The 16,394-nt window shown below is 43.0% G+C and overlaps 1 protein-coding gene across 1 annotated transcript in view; it reads right to left on the bottom strand.

Annotated features, from left to right (window-relative positions):
* Window positions 1-16,394, bottom strand: part of HID1 (HID1 domain containing) — a 121,144-nt gene that overhangs the window by 56,732 nt on the left and 48,018 nt on the right. The window contains exons 2-4 of the mRNA XM_073606169.1: window positions 9,768-9,917; window positions 8,644-8,814; window positions 2,555-2,671 (exon numbers count right to left, since the gene is read on the bottom strand). Coding sequence (XP_073462270.1) covers window positions 2,555-2,671; window positions 8,644-8,814; window positions 9,768-9,917 — 438 coding nt within the window. The remainder of the gene's footprint in view (window positions 1-2,554; window positions 2,672-8,643; window positions 8,815-9,767; window positions 9,918-16,394) is intronic.

Raw genomic sequence — 16,394 nt, forward strand, 5'->3', positions numbered from 1 at the left:
CACCATGTGACACCACTGGTGCATGAGCAGCAAACTGCCAAGTATCAGAATGTCATATAGGAGGAAGAAGATCAACTAAGATGCTCCCATATACCCAGAATTACTGGGTGTTGCTGTTCAATTTCAGTGGCAGAGAAGGGAGGGAAGAGAAGCAGTACAAGTTGCTAGCGTTAAATTTTATCGTTAATTTGCCCTACATGGGCAAAGCACAGAAAAAACACCTTACCCACCTCAATACCACCATATTGTAAGAAACCAGCAGAGAGCTAAATGCTATTAATGTTATTTAATGGAGTGACATTTATAAAAACGGTGCTCCAGAAATCACACACAGGTGGCCAATGAGCCAAAGAATGGCTGTGATCTGAGCTGTCATTGTGTGGGTGGGCATCCAGGAGGATTGGTGCCCCAGTGCACAATGTTTTAAATGGGTGGGGGGGGGGGGGGGGCGCCATGTGGCTAAAGAAAGTCAGTAGCAACCAATGGCATTTTGTGATAGGACTATACTGAACTGGATTGTGACTGAAGAGCCCTCTGCTGGCTGACACCTCTAAATGCAGCCTGGGTCATGACCTGTCACATACAGTGGGGATGGAAAGTATTCAGACCCTTTGCTCAGTATTTAGTAGAAGCACCATTTTGATCTAATACAGCCATGAGTCTTTTTGGGAAAGATGCAACAAGTTTTTCACACCTGTATTTGGGGAGCCTCTGCCATTCCTCCTTGCAGATTCTCTCCAGTTCGGTCAGGTTGGATGGTAAACATTGGTGGACAGCCATTTTTAGGTCTCTCCAGAGATGCTCAATTGGGTTTAAGTTAGGGCTCTGGTTGGGCCATTCAAGAACAGTCACTGAGTTGTTGTGAAGCCACTCCTTCGTTATTTTAGCTGTGTGCTTAGGGTCATTGTCTTGTTGGAAGGTAAACCTTCAGCCCAGTCTGAGGTCCTGAGCACTCTGGAGAAGGTTTTAGTCCAGGATATCCCTGTACTTGGCCGCATTCATCTTTCCCTCGATTGCAACCAGTCGTCCTGTTCCTGCAGCTGAAAAACACCCACACAGCATGATGCTGCCACCACCATGTTTCACTGTTGGGACTGATGAGCAGTGCCTGGTTTTCTCCACACATACCGCTTAGAATTAATGCCAAAAAGTTCTATCTTGGTCTCATCAGACCAGAGAATCTTATTTCTCACCATCTTGGAGTCCTTCAGTTGTTTTTTAGCAAACTCCATACGGGCTTTCATGTGTCTTGCACTGAGGAGAGGCTTCCATTGGGCCACTCTGCCATAAAGCCCCGACTGGTGGAGGGCTGCAGTGATGGTTGACTTTCTACAACTTTCTTCCATCTCCCAACTGCATCTCTGGAGCTCAGCCACAGTGATCTTTGGGTTCTTCTTTACCTTGCTCACCAAGGCTCTTCTCCCCCGATAGCTCAGTTTGGCTGAACGTCCAGCTCTAGGAAGGGTTCTGGTCGTCCCAAACGTCTTTCATTTAAAGATTATGGAGGCCACTGTGCTCTTAGGAACCTTAAGTGCAGCAGAAATTTTTTTGTAACCCTGGCCAGATCTGTGCCTTGCCACAATTCTGTCTCTGAGCTCTTCAGGCAGTTCCTTTGACCTCATGATTCTCATTTGCTCTGACATGCACTGTGAGCTGTAAGGTCTTAGATAGACAGGTGTGTGGCTTTCCTAATCAAGTCCAATCAGTATAATCAAACACAGCTAGACTCAAATGAAGGTGTAGAACCATCTCAAGGATGATCAGAAGAAACGGACAACACCTGAGTTAAAGTGCCACAGGAAAGGGTCTGAATACTTAGGACCATGTGATATTTCAGTTTTTCTTTTTTAATAAATCTGCGAAAATGTCAACAATTATGTGTTTTTCTGTCAATATGGGGTGCTGTGTGTACATTAATGAGGAAAAAAAATAACTTAAATGATTTTAGCAAATGGCTGCAATATAACAGAGTGAAAAATTTAAGGGGTTCTGAATACTTTCCGTCCCCACTGTAAGCATGTGGGTGATTGCCACTGGAGATGAGGGGAGAACTCACAAGCAGATGGAGGACAGTGGGGACTGACCAGCTACGCCATAGCACGGTTCAGGGAGTACAATTCAGGAAGTGGGGAATTTGTGCTGGAAGTAGTTTCATCATAGGGGGAGACTGTATTTTGGGGTGGGGGGGGGGATGCCAAGGCATTATTCAATGATACCCCTTTATTAATTATGTCACACACCATATTTGGCGTAGCGTGCTTTGCATGCCACCAATATCCCTGTCCCCAATAAAAGTGGGCATGGTCAGTAGAGCCTCCCCAGATTTCATTTTGAAAGTCTGGCCACCTTATCCCATAGCTGTATCACTTAAATAGGGCATTGCTCATATAGTGACAGCAGAAAGTCTGGACTCATGCATACTTGAGCTATATTTGCAGAGTGACGACAAAGTAATTGAGAAAGAACATACAAATTTGTACTGTACATTTGTTTTTCACAGTAGATAATAGATTGGAAAAAAAAGTATGTATATGAAGATTTAGACATCTCTCACCATTCCATTTTTCCTGTGGCTCTGCACTGTAAAATCTGGACAGAATAGAAGGTCTGCAACAGCCAGAAGCAGAGATTCAGCAAGGGGACGAGACCCTTCTTCATCATCATCCTCATCCTGGAAAACAAAACAACTCCAGTAAGCTGCTGGTGATGGTTGCAATGCTAGATCACAGTAAGTGTATGCTAAAAAAAAACAAAAAAAAAAAAAAAAAACAATGCCACAGGCTGTACACGTCACTGTTATATAAGCTGGACCCAATATTACCATTTATTAATCTAATAACCAGTGCAGCAAGAAAGTGTAAAGTGATGGTGTTTTTTTGAGCTTGCATAGATGAGCAGTTGTCTAGTTTATTGTGCATCTGTATACAGCAGTGTACAAATCTATGGGCCCATTAAAAAAATAAAAAATACATGTTTATCCTAAATTTTACATGGAGACCGCGTACAGTTGTGCACATGTCAACATCAACAAGTGTGTCGCCAGTGCTGTTGATTACACAATCCTGAAGTTGACATGTAGGTCCCGAATGAGCACAAAAGGTTACATGTCTACAGGCAATTTTAAACAAAGGATCATGTTGCTGAGCTTTTGCCAGCACAAACCTCGCTTGTTTATATGCCCATTTGAATAAGTCCTACATCCTGCCCTCAAGAGGGTGGGCCTATGAGGTTTCAACAGTAGGCTGTATATTACAACCATTTGAATTATTTTATTCAATTATATACTCTAGTAGTCATTCGTCTTCTAAAATTGAGACAGATCCATTAATGCCCTTTCTGGGAACTTGTCCAATACCCGATTGTGAAGCTCACTACATATGTCGAATCCTGGTATTATGAAGGTGGAAGATCTGTATCAGTTTCATTAACTGTGGACAAGTTCTCTACACTCATATTCTGTGTGCTGCTGTTGAGCGGTTGGGTTCTGCGAAAAATCGCATACATACTTTTAACTAACACACACACACAAGCTTTTTTGATACATTGAGAGGAGTGGAACACAGAGATCGTGCAGATTGACCCTTGCTGTGGGCTTGTAACACCATCTGTTTATGATCGTTAAAGTTTAAGGGTTATATCCAAAAGTTGACAGCTGGTCCCTTAATATAGGTAATAGATTAAGGATCACGATATTAAATGTGACATGTTGCTAACTTCAAGGAAGAACCACTTTGATTTGTGAGATTATGGAGAAAGGACTTCTACAAAATGTCTGTGATGAATCTCATGTATCTAGGTCATGATATATCTAGCAATGGATAGTCACATTTAACTGGACTTGTTCTATAATGTTGTAGACATTTTGTAGCATATACAAGCCTTTTTGTCAGCTCTGTCACTCCTGACACTTAGAATTGAAGAACTGGCTTGGAAAAGCTACGAAATGTCTTCAGCATTACAGATCAAGTCTAGTTAAATGTGGCTAACCACTACTAGGTATATCACAACTTAAATAAATGAGAACTCAGACATTTTATATATCCATAAACTGGAAGCCTTGCGAGCTATCAATAGGAATCCACTAATCAAACAAAAAAAAGATATAGATGCACATGTGCATCCAGATATTAGCTGCTGACAATGATCACAATCCCAAAATGTACAAAGATATCAAAATAAACATAAAGTGCCATGCTAAATAAAATAAATAATATTTGTGCTTAATGCTACATAAATACAGATTAGATATTTATTTCATAAATCAAAAATTCATAACATAATTCATCAATAAAGTGCTATAATGCTTAAAGCATAACTAAATATTGTGTATATAACATGCATAATGGTGAAAGTCCATATAGAACTAGAAAAGCTACAATTTCTGGGGAAATTGTGTGAAGTGTTCTTGCCTCCACCAGTAGTCTACAACTGGAGTGGGCGGAGTAACTGGGAGGAGTGGCTTGAGTAACTGTTGTGTGGTTGGAGTGGCTGGAGTAACTGTGGAAAGATTGGACTGGGCAGAGTAACTTTATGGAGTGGGCAGAGCAACTGTGTAGAGTGTTTGGAGCGAGTAAAGATAGTAAACATTACACTAACCAATTGATTGATCAAGTTTAAAAAGTGCACATGACAAGCTTGATAGAGTGAGAAATGCATTTCAGCTTTTATTTATATAGCACATTTAATTGCAACCTTGTAGCCCAAAGTGCTTCACAGTTGCATTAAAACATACATTTATAAAAACATTAGCAGCATTATCAAGCCTAGCAGATGAAGGTATGACCACATGCATTTGGGGGGTCTCAGCATTTTGATGTAGAATGGAGGTGAAGGTGTGCTGTTTGATGATGATCAGTGTTTACAACCACTGTTTCCTGGCAACGCTCATGCCCTGTTTATGCTTCACAACCACTGCTGAAAACACAATACACAGGATCATGATAGCTGTAATAACTGTGCAGTACTTCAAACGGTCGTATTTTAAAAACTATAAATCCTACAGCGAAGAGCTTTATATTGTGAGAATCACAAGACCCAGACCTAGATTTTGATGCATAGAATGTCTCTGAAATATTCAAAATTAAGGCACAGTTGCAGTTTAGATATTGCCCTTCAAATTTGAAGGGGCTAGAGTGTAGTTTCAATGAATGTCAATGGACGGCGTGAGTTGCAAACAAATGGTCATATTGTGAAAACTATCAGGACTATGGCTTAGCCGTGGACATGTTTAGTGGCAGCAGGGATAGCTGAACGTTTGATATAAGATTTGTGTAGGTGGGCTTGAAAATGAGGGAGTGGTGGCAGTTTAGAAATCATGTCCTGATTTTTCAGCTTTTGTCACCTCCCACTCTAGTTTTGAACATTTCGCCATTCATTCTTATGGGACCAATTTCGCCACAAAAATGACGATATTTCGTGAACCGTTCAGTGAAACATTACACAAAGTAATAGCACACCAATCGGGAATAATCCGCACATTTCGGTATATTACTTGTCTATGTAGTGTAAAAGCTGTGGGAGGAGTTAGGGTGGTAAATTTGGCTATAATAAGAATAATAATATACATGTGAGCTAACAGTAAGTTGTCTTGCTTTGCAAGAACACCTAATAAGTTGTTGAAAGCTCCCCAATGGGGTCCGTGAAGTGCTCCAAAAACTTTAAAGATAAGTGATGACACTCCTGTGCCCCTCTTATGTGGTTGCACTCACCTTAGAGCAGGGCTCAAAATTTCAAGTCCTGAGCTACTAGCCAGACCTCAAGGGTTACTCGCCACCAGTTGCCCAACCCCTAACCTGCCCCGCCCCTAAACACGCCCTCATAAATTATCTCTTGAAAGGACACTTAAAATGTTTTATGCAGAATTAAGTTCTAAAAATAAAATATTAACAACTTTATCCGTGCCCACCAATGCAACCTGCCCACGCCCACCAAAAGCCGGATGAGCAGAGCGCCGAGGAACATTACAGCTTTCATTTAAATTGCAGTATGTTCCCACAGCTCGCCGTCACATACAGCCCCGCCTCCTGGCTGGGGAACTTTGATATAAGTCACACGTCATGACTGTGATGCTCCTCGGTGCTCTGCCTGCTCTCCTCTCCTCTCCTCTCTCCCCCTCTGCAAACGCTGGGAGAAAAGCTCCCATACAACCCCGCCTGCCGTGCTCGCCCCTTGCACCCCCCCCCCCCCCCCCGCTCCCAGGCAGCCATAGCTCACCAGCCCTCAAATTCCACTGGCAACTCGAGCAGAATTTGAGGGCTGCCTTAGAGCGCGTGACCGCACAACTAAGTTTGGTCTAAACACGCTGACGAGCCACCCCTGTGCTCTATGGGAACACCTGCTCAAATATCCCGGATCCTCCTATAGTGGTATCCTCATGGTAATGGAAACAGAACAGACTGGATAGTGTGATATCACTTGTCAAGCCGCGGCACTATATGTTTTAAGGACGCATAAAGCAGTGGCTCGGAAGCAAGCATGCAGTGGTGCCCCCAGGGCAAGCGTCTTTCTCTGGGGACACTGCTTGAGGGGGGGGGCAGGAGCACTGGCAGGGCACCCAAAAAAAAGAAGGTTTATAACTGCTTTGTGAAAAACCACTGTACAGTGCAGATAAACAGAATAGAATAGGTTTGTTATAAAAAATAAAGAAAAAAAAAAAAAAAAAAAAAAGATCTTGTTTTTGGAAACATCTAATAAATTGATAAAGACAGTTCTACCAGAAATAATATAAAGGACTCCTGGCTTCCTTGGGAAACTGGGAAACTGAAACCCTGCGTAGATAAGGCCGGTAGGTACTACTACTACTACTGATTTCAGCATGAACCTTCTCTTGGGCAGACAAATTAATTCACAGCTACCACATGCATTCATGTTCCTTTTTTGTACACAACTTCCCAGGTTCTAACTAAATCCATTCTCTAAGACCTACTAATGCTTCTGTGCTAATCATTAAGGATAAAAAAAAAAAAAAAAAACACAAACAAAAATGTGCATAATTGAAGTACTTGTTTTTTCTGTGCAACTTTCAACATCAGCTATTAAAAGATGTATATTTATAAACAATAGAAATTTGACTTAAAAAAGTGCATGTACATTTAATGAGGAAAAAAAAATGTTTACACCATTTCCTGTGCTAGCAAAACGTTTTTCCATTTACTTAAATTGGTAAATACCATTTTAGACCACTAAATGTCCATTTACACTGGTGCGTGCTTTCCATTGCAACTTTACTGTGCGACTTGATGCAACTTTGGATGAATGCAACTTTGTTATGACTTTGACCAATGTGATCATTTTGTTTGTGCTCTACAAAGTTGCTAGACATGTGCAAAACATTTGTTTAGTTTCATTTGGTTTCTTCATTTTCTAACAAATTTCACATTTTCAGAACGATTCGAATTGATTGAAAATTGATTGATCAATTCGAATTCTGTGTGAAGAATAGCTGGTTGTTAAGGAGCAGGCCGGGAAGTCAGCCGCCGCGTCCTTAACAACCGATGACTCATCAGCTGTCAGCGGGTTTACCCACTGACAGCTGAATGTAGATAAAAGAACGCCGGCAATTAAATCTTAAATGAAAAAACAAGCCAAAAACAGGAAAAAAAAAAAAAAAAAAAAAAAACGGCCTGGGGTTCCCAGAAAAATCCATACTAGACCCTTATCTGAGGGTAAGAGTAAGGAAAGGGGGGGTGGGGGGGGAGGGCATACCGATGGACGAGAGAGCCCCCTCCTTCTGAACCATACCAGGCCACATGCCTGCAACATGGAAAGGGGGGGTGCTTTTTTTTTTTTTTTTAAATAAAAAGTCCCCCCGGTGTAGATCCATCGTCAATCATGTCCCCTGCGGCCACGAGACCGGACCATTATTTTATTTGAATTTTTTGTGCAGGAACTACTTTTAAAGTCGCTGCGACTTTAAGTCACACAGATATGAACAGTGCTCATTGGGAAACATGGGGCGCGATTTGTCGTGCAACTTTGGAGTCCAAAGTGGCACAAGTGTGAATGGGGCCTTAATTGCACTAAACAATTTTCTATGATACTGGCGCCATCTAGTGGCCCAATTAGACATTTTCAACTTTAAAATCAATGAAAAACATTCAACTAGTGCTTCAACTAGGGCCTCATAACATATCATTTTTTTGCTCTATTCACAGAGAACAAATGTACATGCACCAGTTACTGAGTGAATTGCTATTCAAATGTCCTCAACCGTAGGACATACCTGTACATCCTCAGATGGGAGTAGTGATATGTGGATCATGGCAACTCAGAAAAGAAAAGAATTTAATTTACAGATTCACAAAAGCAGAGGGTGAAGAGCTGCAGGTACACACTATACAAGAGCTCTGAAAGCTGATTGGTGGGACGCACCCTCCTTCACACAGCACAGAGCTGTGGCTGTCAATCACAAGCTGTGTGCTGGAGCTCCCTTCCTGTCACCTTTTTTCTCTCTTGTTGTCAAGAAAACTTGTCATAAGTGACTCATGCTGAGAATAGATGAACTGGGCAGAAGACAGGAGCTTGTATTAGTATCATTCTAGGATGTTACATTGTTTGTTTCAGACATTTTACTAAAATAATGACTTGATTATTTTAAATAATGGAATGCAATGCACCAGTATCGATATATGAAATGTAGCTCACCTGGCTCCTCCCTGCTCCAGGCACAGAGGACCAGAAAAATCCCCTCCAGTCCGGGTCCTCGAAGATGTACGGGAGTACCCGAGTCAGCAACCGAGCACAATTCAATACCATCTGTCTTTCTTTGTCTGAGTGACTCCCACTGTCTGCGCCAGCCACCAGCTTTTCCACTGCCTGTAAAGCACAATTATCCATCGTGTTAGGTTCTAACAATGAAACCATGGAAAACATATTAAAACTACTGAACAGATGGTAGTCTGTATACATCACTTTAAAATTAAACATGAGAGGGTGAACATAAATATGTCCTAGTTGCAAGCTCCAGAATGGTCGGTCTAATCATGGTTTCGTTACTTAGCAATAATTGACGTGGAACAAGGGTGAAGCTAGCAAAGTATGAAGACTTAAAGTGGAACTAAAGGCAACAATACAAGGGGGCAGCTTATTTATCACAGAAGAAACATGCAATGGTCTGATCTGCATTAAAATATGTCTACCTGCCAACTTGCAGTCTTCTGTAAAATATGCAGCTCAGTTAAATCACCAGCATGGTCTCTGTGTGCCGCAATGAAAATTGCTGAGGATAGGCACCCAGAAGAAGCTGGGGAAAAATGCGGATGCTGCCAACTGACCCATCACGGTCAATGGATCATTGGCGAGGAGGTAATTGTTGTGACTTTAATTCCACTTTCAGCTGGCCATACATGGAGCAAGTTCATCTGGTTCCTGCTGAACGGACCAAACTTCAAACTATGGGTGGCAAAGTCAGTACCCTTCCCACCCAACATCCATTAAGCAAAAAAGCAAACAAACAAGCCAAAAGGAAAACTGTCAGCCGAAGTAGTCAGATACATTCACTGTTCCAGTATTTTGACAGCTATGGGTGCAGCTGTTGGGAAACAAAAGCCAGCATAGGGAGATTCCTCCCATCCACATGATTAGAGTAGATGGGGGACTTGAAGCCTAAATTCCATTCTGTAGGATTGTTTCAGGTTCGGGACTTTCTAGGTAGCAGAGCAGATGACTGCCCCACATGCTGCACCTATAAAAACCATGTCAGGAATGCCAGCTCGCATATTTATCCACATGAATTTCCTTAGCTTTCTAGGTCATCTCTATGACATCACCTTGTAACATAGTGTAGCTAGATTTGATGGGGACTCCTCTCGAACAGCACGGATCTCGGCAGCTGGGATTAAAGCAAACACGTCCTGTACAGAGGTGGCAGTATCTGACCAAAATTGATCCCAGAAGGCATCATCTGTGGCTTCCACAGGCTACAAGAAACACACATTGAGGGAGAGAGCATTATTTTAGGGGGAAAAAAAAGTGCACAAATGATTATAACACTTTTACAAGCTTAGACAGTTTTATGGTTCATTCACACCGGCAGTCGTGCGTTATCGTGCTGTGAAGGCGATGTGCGAGGTTTTGTTTAAAAAAAAAAAAAAAAAAAAGGGAGGTATATATCATTATAAACGTCATACAAAATATCCAAAAATGTCCCTGCACTAATGCTTGATTGAAAACAATGTTAATAATATAGAAGTGGGCTGGACCTTTAATTGGTATTTCTTCCACTGTGATTATAAGAACAAGTCTCGTCAACAGCTGGTTTGGAAGAGACTATCAATCAAGTCCCGAGGAAGGTGGCGTTTTGAACCCCTAAAATGTGTTGGCTACTTTTTGGATCGTCCCATTGACTTTTATAAAGTTGTAGCTGGATCTTTTAGCAGTGGAGAGGCACTTTAATTTTGATTTTTTTTGTTCATTAAATTCTAAATGGCACCCCAACGCACCTTGCTGATGGACAGTGCAACAATGCACTAAAGGGCGATTCTGACATTTTCGGTCAATTGTGGTGCATTAGCCAGTCCACACCTCAATATGTGACACAGTGGGGTGATTTACTAAAGGCAAATCCACTTTGCACTACAACTGCACTGCAAGTGCAGTCGCTTCAGATCTGAGGGGAAGATCTGAAAGGAGGGGAAGCTCTGCCGATTTTATCATGCAATCATGTACAAGCAAAAATGTTGTTTATTTATCTTGCATGTCCCCGTCTGATCTACAGCGAGTGTACTTGTAGTGCAAAGTGGATTTGCCTTTAGTAAATAAACCCCAAAGCCTGTTAATGTGCACCCACCTAACACACTGCAGTAGGTGTGATTGGGCTCTCTCAGAGTCAGGCAACTGAACATTTGTAATGGAAGTCAATAATGGTATCCAACATAGGTGTATACAGCCTTTTGCATTAGGGTGCTTTAAGTTCAAAGCCCTTCTCTGGCCAAGTTCCTGCCCTTCCTTAGGGGTATCACAAAAGGTGTAAGGTTTAGGAATGTGTAACACACACAGAGTACAAGACTCTGGGATGCATAGCAAACATGACGTGCATCCCACCATCCATAGCCAACCTCTTCTTCCCCATCCACAGCTCGCCTATTCACCTCACCCTCCACAGCTCAACCCTCCCCCCCCCCCCCCCCCATCCACAGCTCACCCCTTCCCCCTCCCCCCATCCACGGAGCTGAACAGGAGCTTCAGAACACTTCACTCGGCTATGTGCTACATAGGACTGATAGGTGGCAGATAGGGACAGTATTTCCCAAAGCACCAAATAAAACAGATGCCTGTGGTTGCGGCGCCGGAACACAGAGCTTAAGAAGACAGGGCAGCTGGAGGTGGCAGAATGATGTTCTGACACTTTCTTGTTGAAAAAAGTCCTGCCATTGGGGTGATTAGGGTGTGCCCAGGCAAACCTGGCACACTGTGGACGCGCCTATGGTAGCCCACATATTTCTGTCCATAATGGCTTACTTTCAGGGTAATTGACATCAAGGTATGTAATTGTTCAGCCCAAAGAATCTTGCACACAAACAAGCAAGGAAATTCCCACAGCCATCAATCTTTACAGCTCCAGCTCTTCCTTTTATTTAATTATTTCTTTCCCGTTTCCTTCCACCAGTGTGCTTTTCTCCCTCTTTGTTCAGTTACATGACTAAGCACATATGTTCCAGATTCCTGTTACCACCGTATTAGGCGTTTTTATTACTCTTCTTTCCCATGACACCGCATACTTCCCAGCTTTCTCAGATGAGGAAAAATGGACGCCTTTTAGTACAAGATACAATATGTAGGCAAAGGACACACTTCTTCTCATGTGTAAAAAATAATGGATTGGTTAAACCCACACATGTTTTTTGACTACCATTTCTGCTTTCTACTGGCCTTTTAAAAGAACAAATGCAATACTTTAGAGTTTAAGGAGAGCACACATGGATTGAAATTTGGCCGGTTAAGCAGGGTCCAGCCAAATTTGACTCCATGTATGAGCAGGTTGGTCGGACAGAAGCTGATCTACCTGCCGCACCGATCATAGTGGAGAAGTTTGCCCACTGTAAGAATATAACAACTCAGCCAGAAGGATTCCCCCATCCACATGAAGTGTGTGGATGGTGGAATTAGGTCTTTGTTTTTTCGTTCAACCCCTTGGCTAAACACAAAAATATGAATAGTGTACTTATAATACTACATTATAATAATGCCTTAGATAAACATCATTAGTGTAGTATACCACTTCTGTTAAAAGTCTATCTTTGTGACCATGTTTCACGTTAGGCTGGCTATAGATGGTGCAAATTTCTTTTCTGCAGCCATGTGTTGCAGGAAAGAAATTTGCACGATTCCCCCATCAGCACAGACAGCGCTGACAGGGGAATCCCTCCTGCCAGCCCATTGTCTTCTTCCAGCAAGGGGGGGGGGGATTACTGCCGGGAGAAGATAGCGATTATCGCTAGTGCTGGCTATAGCAGCCTCTTGCGATAATTGGAAGCGAATCCGGCAGGGTGGTTGTAGCCAGGTTGATCGATCAACTTGGTACATTCAGCCTGCCAATTAATGGTTCAAACCGTGTATGGCAGGCCTTACACACAAGTACGACCTCGTACAGTCAGCCAGTCATTTGATTTGGCAACTGAATGCTGCTCTGGCTGATCCCTGGGCACGGGAAAGCGCCAGAGCTTTTACACTCGAGGACTTTTGAGCAATTAAACATCCATGTGCATGAGGCCTGGGGGGGGGGGGGTAACAAAATACATAGTCACATTCCCCAGCCCCCCTCCCTCACTTACCAGAATTGCAGGGCACTTCTTACAGCAGGCTATGTGTCCATTCACATGCATGTGTCAATGGAAAAACATAGTTCATCGCGGCAAAGGGACTTGCAGAGCTCCATGAAGCACCACACTTTTAGTCCAGGGTTTACTTCCCCTAGCCCTCCTACAGTAGGCCCATACCTTAGTACAAACCCTGATTTGGGGGGGGGGGGGGGGGAGTCTATAGAAGCCTGTGCATTGCACCTGCTATGCACTGATCACAACTGCAATGCTTTGCAGCTGCCAATGCAAAAAAAGTTTATAAATGCACAATTTATTTTTATTTTTTTTATCAATGTGGGTGCATTTATAAATTTTTTCTAGAAGTTGGTCTATCCCTTTAAAATAGTATATTTTTAGAGGTCTATACATCAAAACAATATGGAGGGACAACTAAGGATGAAAGAGGGAGGGGGGCGCGACAGTCCCTGCAAATGAGCTATACCATTGTTCAAATATGCCAAAAGCTATAGCGGGCTACAGTGCATACTACATTGCCTTGCACCTGGGGGAACGATCGGAATGCAATACAGGACTAAAGGAGAAAAAGGAAAATAATAAAAAAAAAAAAAAGAAGAAGAAGAGCACAAAGTGCAGCAGAAAATCACTTCTAAATGAAAAGGAACCAAAAAAAAAAAAACAAAAAAAAAAAAAAAACAAACACACCACAAAAAGAAAAACAAAGCAGGCTCATCAAAACAAAAAAAAAACCCTGAAGAGGATTCCGCAGATGTCCCAAGAGTGGTGCACAAGCTCTGAGAGGCGAGCAACACAGGTGAGAAGATACACATCACCATAAGCAGAATGTTCACTTAGCAACTACCCACAGTGAGCCCAAAGCCCTGCAGGGACAAACTATGTATAGCCTGCAGAAAATGCAACACTACTTTTAAAAGCCAAGCCCACCTTTCTGACCAGGTTTCATTTACACTCATATTTAGGATGCAGCATGAAACAGTCCACAGCCACCCACCCCAAAACCACCCCCTCTCTACTGAATCTGTGCGTTCTTCTCCCTGCAGGCTCCTGTCATTTTCTGAATTTGGTGCAGCTGTGTATTGCTTTGCACTGTGTATCTCTACACATTCACAGTGCTTTGTGATGCACTGAAGTTAAATGACATGTGGTGAGGTGCATTGTGTAAAAATGCAACATCTCTGCATTCTTATAAAATGCACCGCAACCCACCTCAACACAACATTGGGGTGTGAACAGGACACATCAACACAGCCCTACTGATATAGTGTGAATGAGCCCTAACTGGTAACAGAAACCTACATCTGTGAAAGAAAGAACCCAGGAGATTAGTGTAGGTCCCATAACGTGTTAGCTTCCACGAATGCTGCCCTAAGGTGTCATTAGATCCCCCAACAATCCAGGATGGGAATAAAGACCATTTCATGGACATTCACTCTCCATGCCTCCTCATGCCTCTCTACTGACCTCTCCACTCACACCCTACACTTCCCCGACAACCCCTTTTAGTAGAAAATACCTACCCCTACCATATCTCTCAGTTACACAGATCAAGAAGAATTTAGGTGTTGGGGGGAAAAAAAAAAAAAAGTTAAGGCTCATTTTCATGGGTGGTGGTGTGTGAAAAGTAGCAATTCTTGCGGGGTGAGAAAACTAGCCTCATACATAATGTGTGTAAACAACTGCATGGCCAGATTTGTACCCTGTACAAAACAATGGCTGGAGCCGCTGTAGTTTGCATGTATCGAGCATTCCAGCTTCTGACTGGCCCTGGACATTGACAGTTTGCATCCACAAGCTTGATACAGCTAATAATCCAGTTTGTGTTGCTGTGTACAGATGCAGCGTTTATCCAAAACCAGCAGAAGCAGGGTGATGGAGGTCAGCTGCAGGTCAGGTGGAGATCCACAACCGGTCAGAAGGTGACCAACTGCATGTCATAACGAGATCAGGTCAGAAGGCACCCAACTGCTGGTCAGATAGAGGTCAAATGTAGGTCATATCAAGGTTAGGTGAAGATCAGAAACCGGTCAGAAGGTGGCTAGATACATGTCAGATGGAGGTCAGGTAGGGATTAACAATAGGTCAGAAGGTGATCAACTGTAGGTCACATTGAGGTTCGGTGGCGATCAGCAACAGGTCAGAAGGTGGTCAGGTACAGGTCAGATGGGGACCAACTAACTGATGGTCATATACACCTGTCAACGGACTGACTGATCTTAGAAGTGTCTCATACTGATGTTAGATGCAAGCAAAAATGCACCTGAAAGCAAGCTGCATCTCCCCATCAACACAAACCCAAAGCCAGTCTACACACGCCTCAAGTAAAGCAATGATACAGAGTTCAGGGTAACAACTACTGAATGAGGAAGTGAAGCAAAATTGTCCCAAGGAGGCATAGATTTGGGGGGGGGGGGGGGGGGGTAATCTGACCGGAGATTTATGCATTTCCTACTCTATATCAAAGAAAAAAAAAAAAATAGTATTTTCCTCCAATGATCGCTAATCAAAAAATAATAAAATATAATATAAGGGAGCCATTTTACCTGCTAAAGCAGTGGGCAGTGGTTATCAACCCTGTCTTTAGGACCCACCAACAGGCCAGGTTTGCAAGATAGCTGAAATACATCACAGGTGATATAATTTGCTGCTCATTGATTGCAGTATTCTAGTCTGCATCTCCCTAAGGTAATACATAAAACCTGGCCTGTTAGTGGGCCCTGAGGACAGGGTTGATGATCACTGTGCTAAAGGATTTGTATTTATGTCTATCCAGTTCCGAGATTTACACAGCTGTGACACACAGCACAGCCCTGCCTGGCAGTGGAGGGGACCCGATTTGCCTTACGTTTCCTGCACGGTTGTACAGATTCCTCTCCTGAACGCACATTACTCACAGATTGCATTAGATTTCATTAGAAGCTGCAGAAAGGCTGATCGAGCTTGCCTCAGTTCCTGGGTGGAGGACGTCCAGCATCATCTCGTGCTTTTATCCAACCTGACAATCCCTTGCCTGTCCCTTTCGTTCACTGTATATTAGTTCTTTAAGGCTGGGTTCACATTAGTGCACATGCGATTGGGACCGCACTGCTGCGCAAATCACATGCGATGTCTGTGGGATGCAAAATTCAGCCATACATATTGTATGGCTGAATTTGCATCGCATTTGGACCAAAACCGTGCAGGACCCTTTTTTTGGTCCACACCAGAATCAGATCGCATGGATGCTCACACCCATGCGATCCGATTCATGTTCAAATTGACAGTTCACACTGCATTATGCGAACCGATATGGGGGTGTCATTAACTTTGTATTGACACTCCCAGCGGGTCGCATATGGCAGTGTGAACTGCCTGCGAGTCGGGTGTGACACAGTGGATTTGCAGGGTTTCTCGAATCGCACCAACGTGACCCGTGCTGTGACGTTTTCAGGAAGCAATGTACCGCACCCTGCTGGCCCCTCTCCCAGCCATGAATTGCCTGCAATGCATAGAAAATTACACTGCCCCGTGACAAAGTCATAAGATATGCAATTAAAGTAGAACTAAAGCCAACAGAAAGGGATTCAAAATTATAGAGCTTTATTAATGTCTGCCTGGATTTCACCCTTATAATGAAAAAAC

Source organism: Aquarana catesbeiana, linkage group LG12 (assembly GCF_042186555.1).
Source record: "Aquarana catesbeiana isolate 2022-GZ linkage group LG12, ASM4218655v1, whole genome shotgun sequence".
Taxonomy (NCBI): domain Eukaryota; kingdom Metazoa; phylum Chordata; class Amphibia; order Anura; family Ranidae; genus Aquarana; species Aquarana catesbeiana.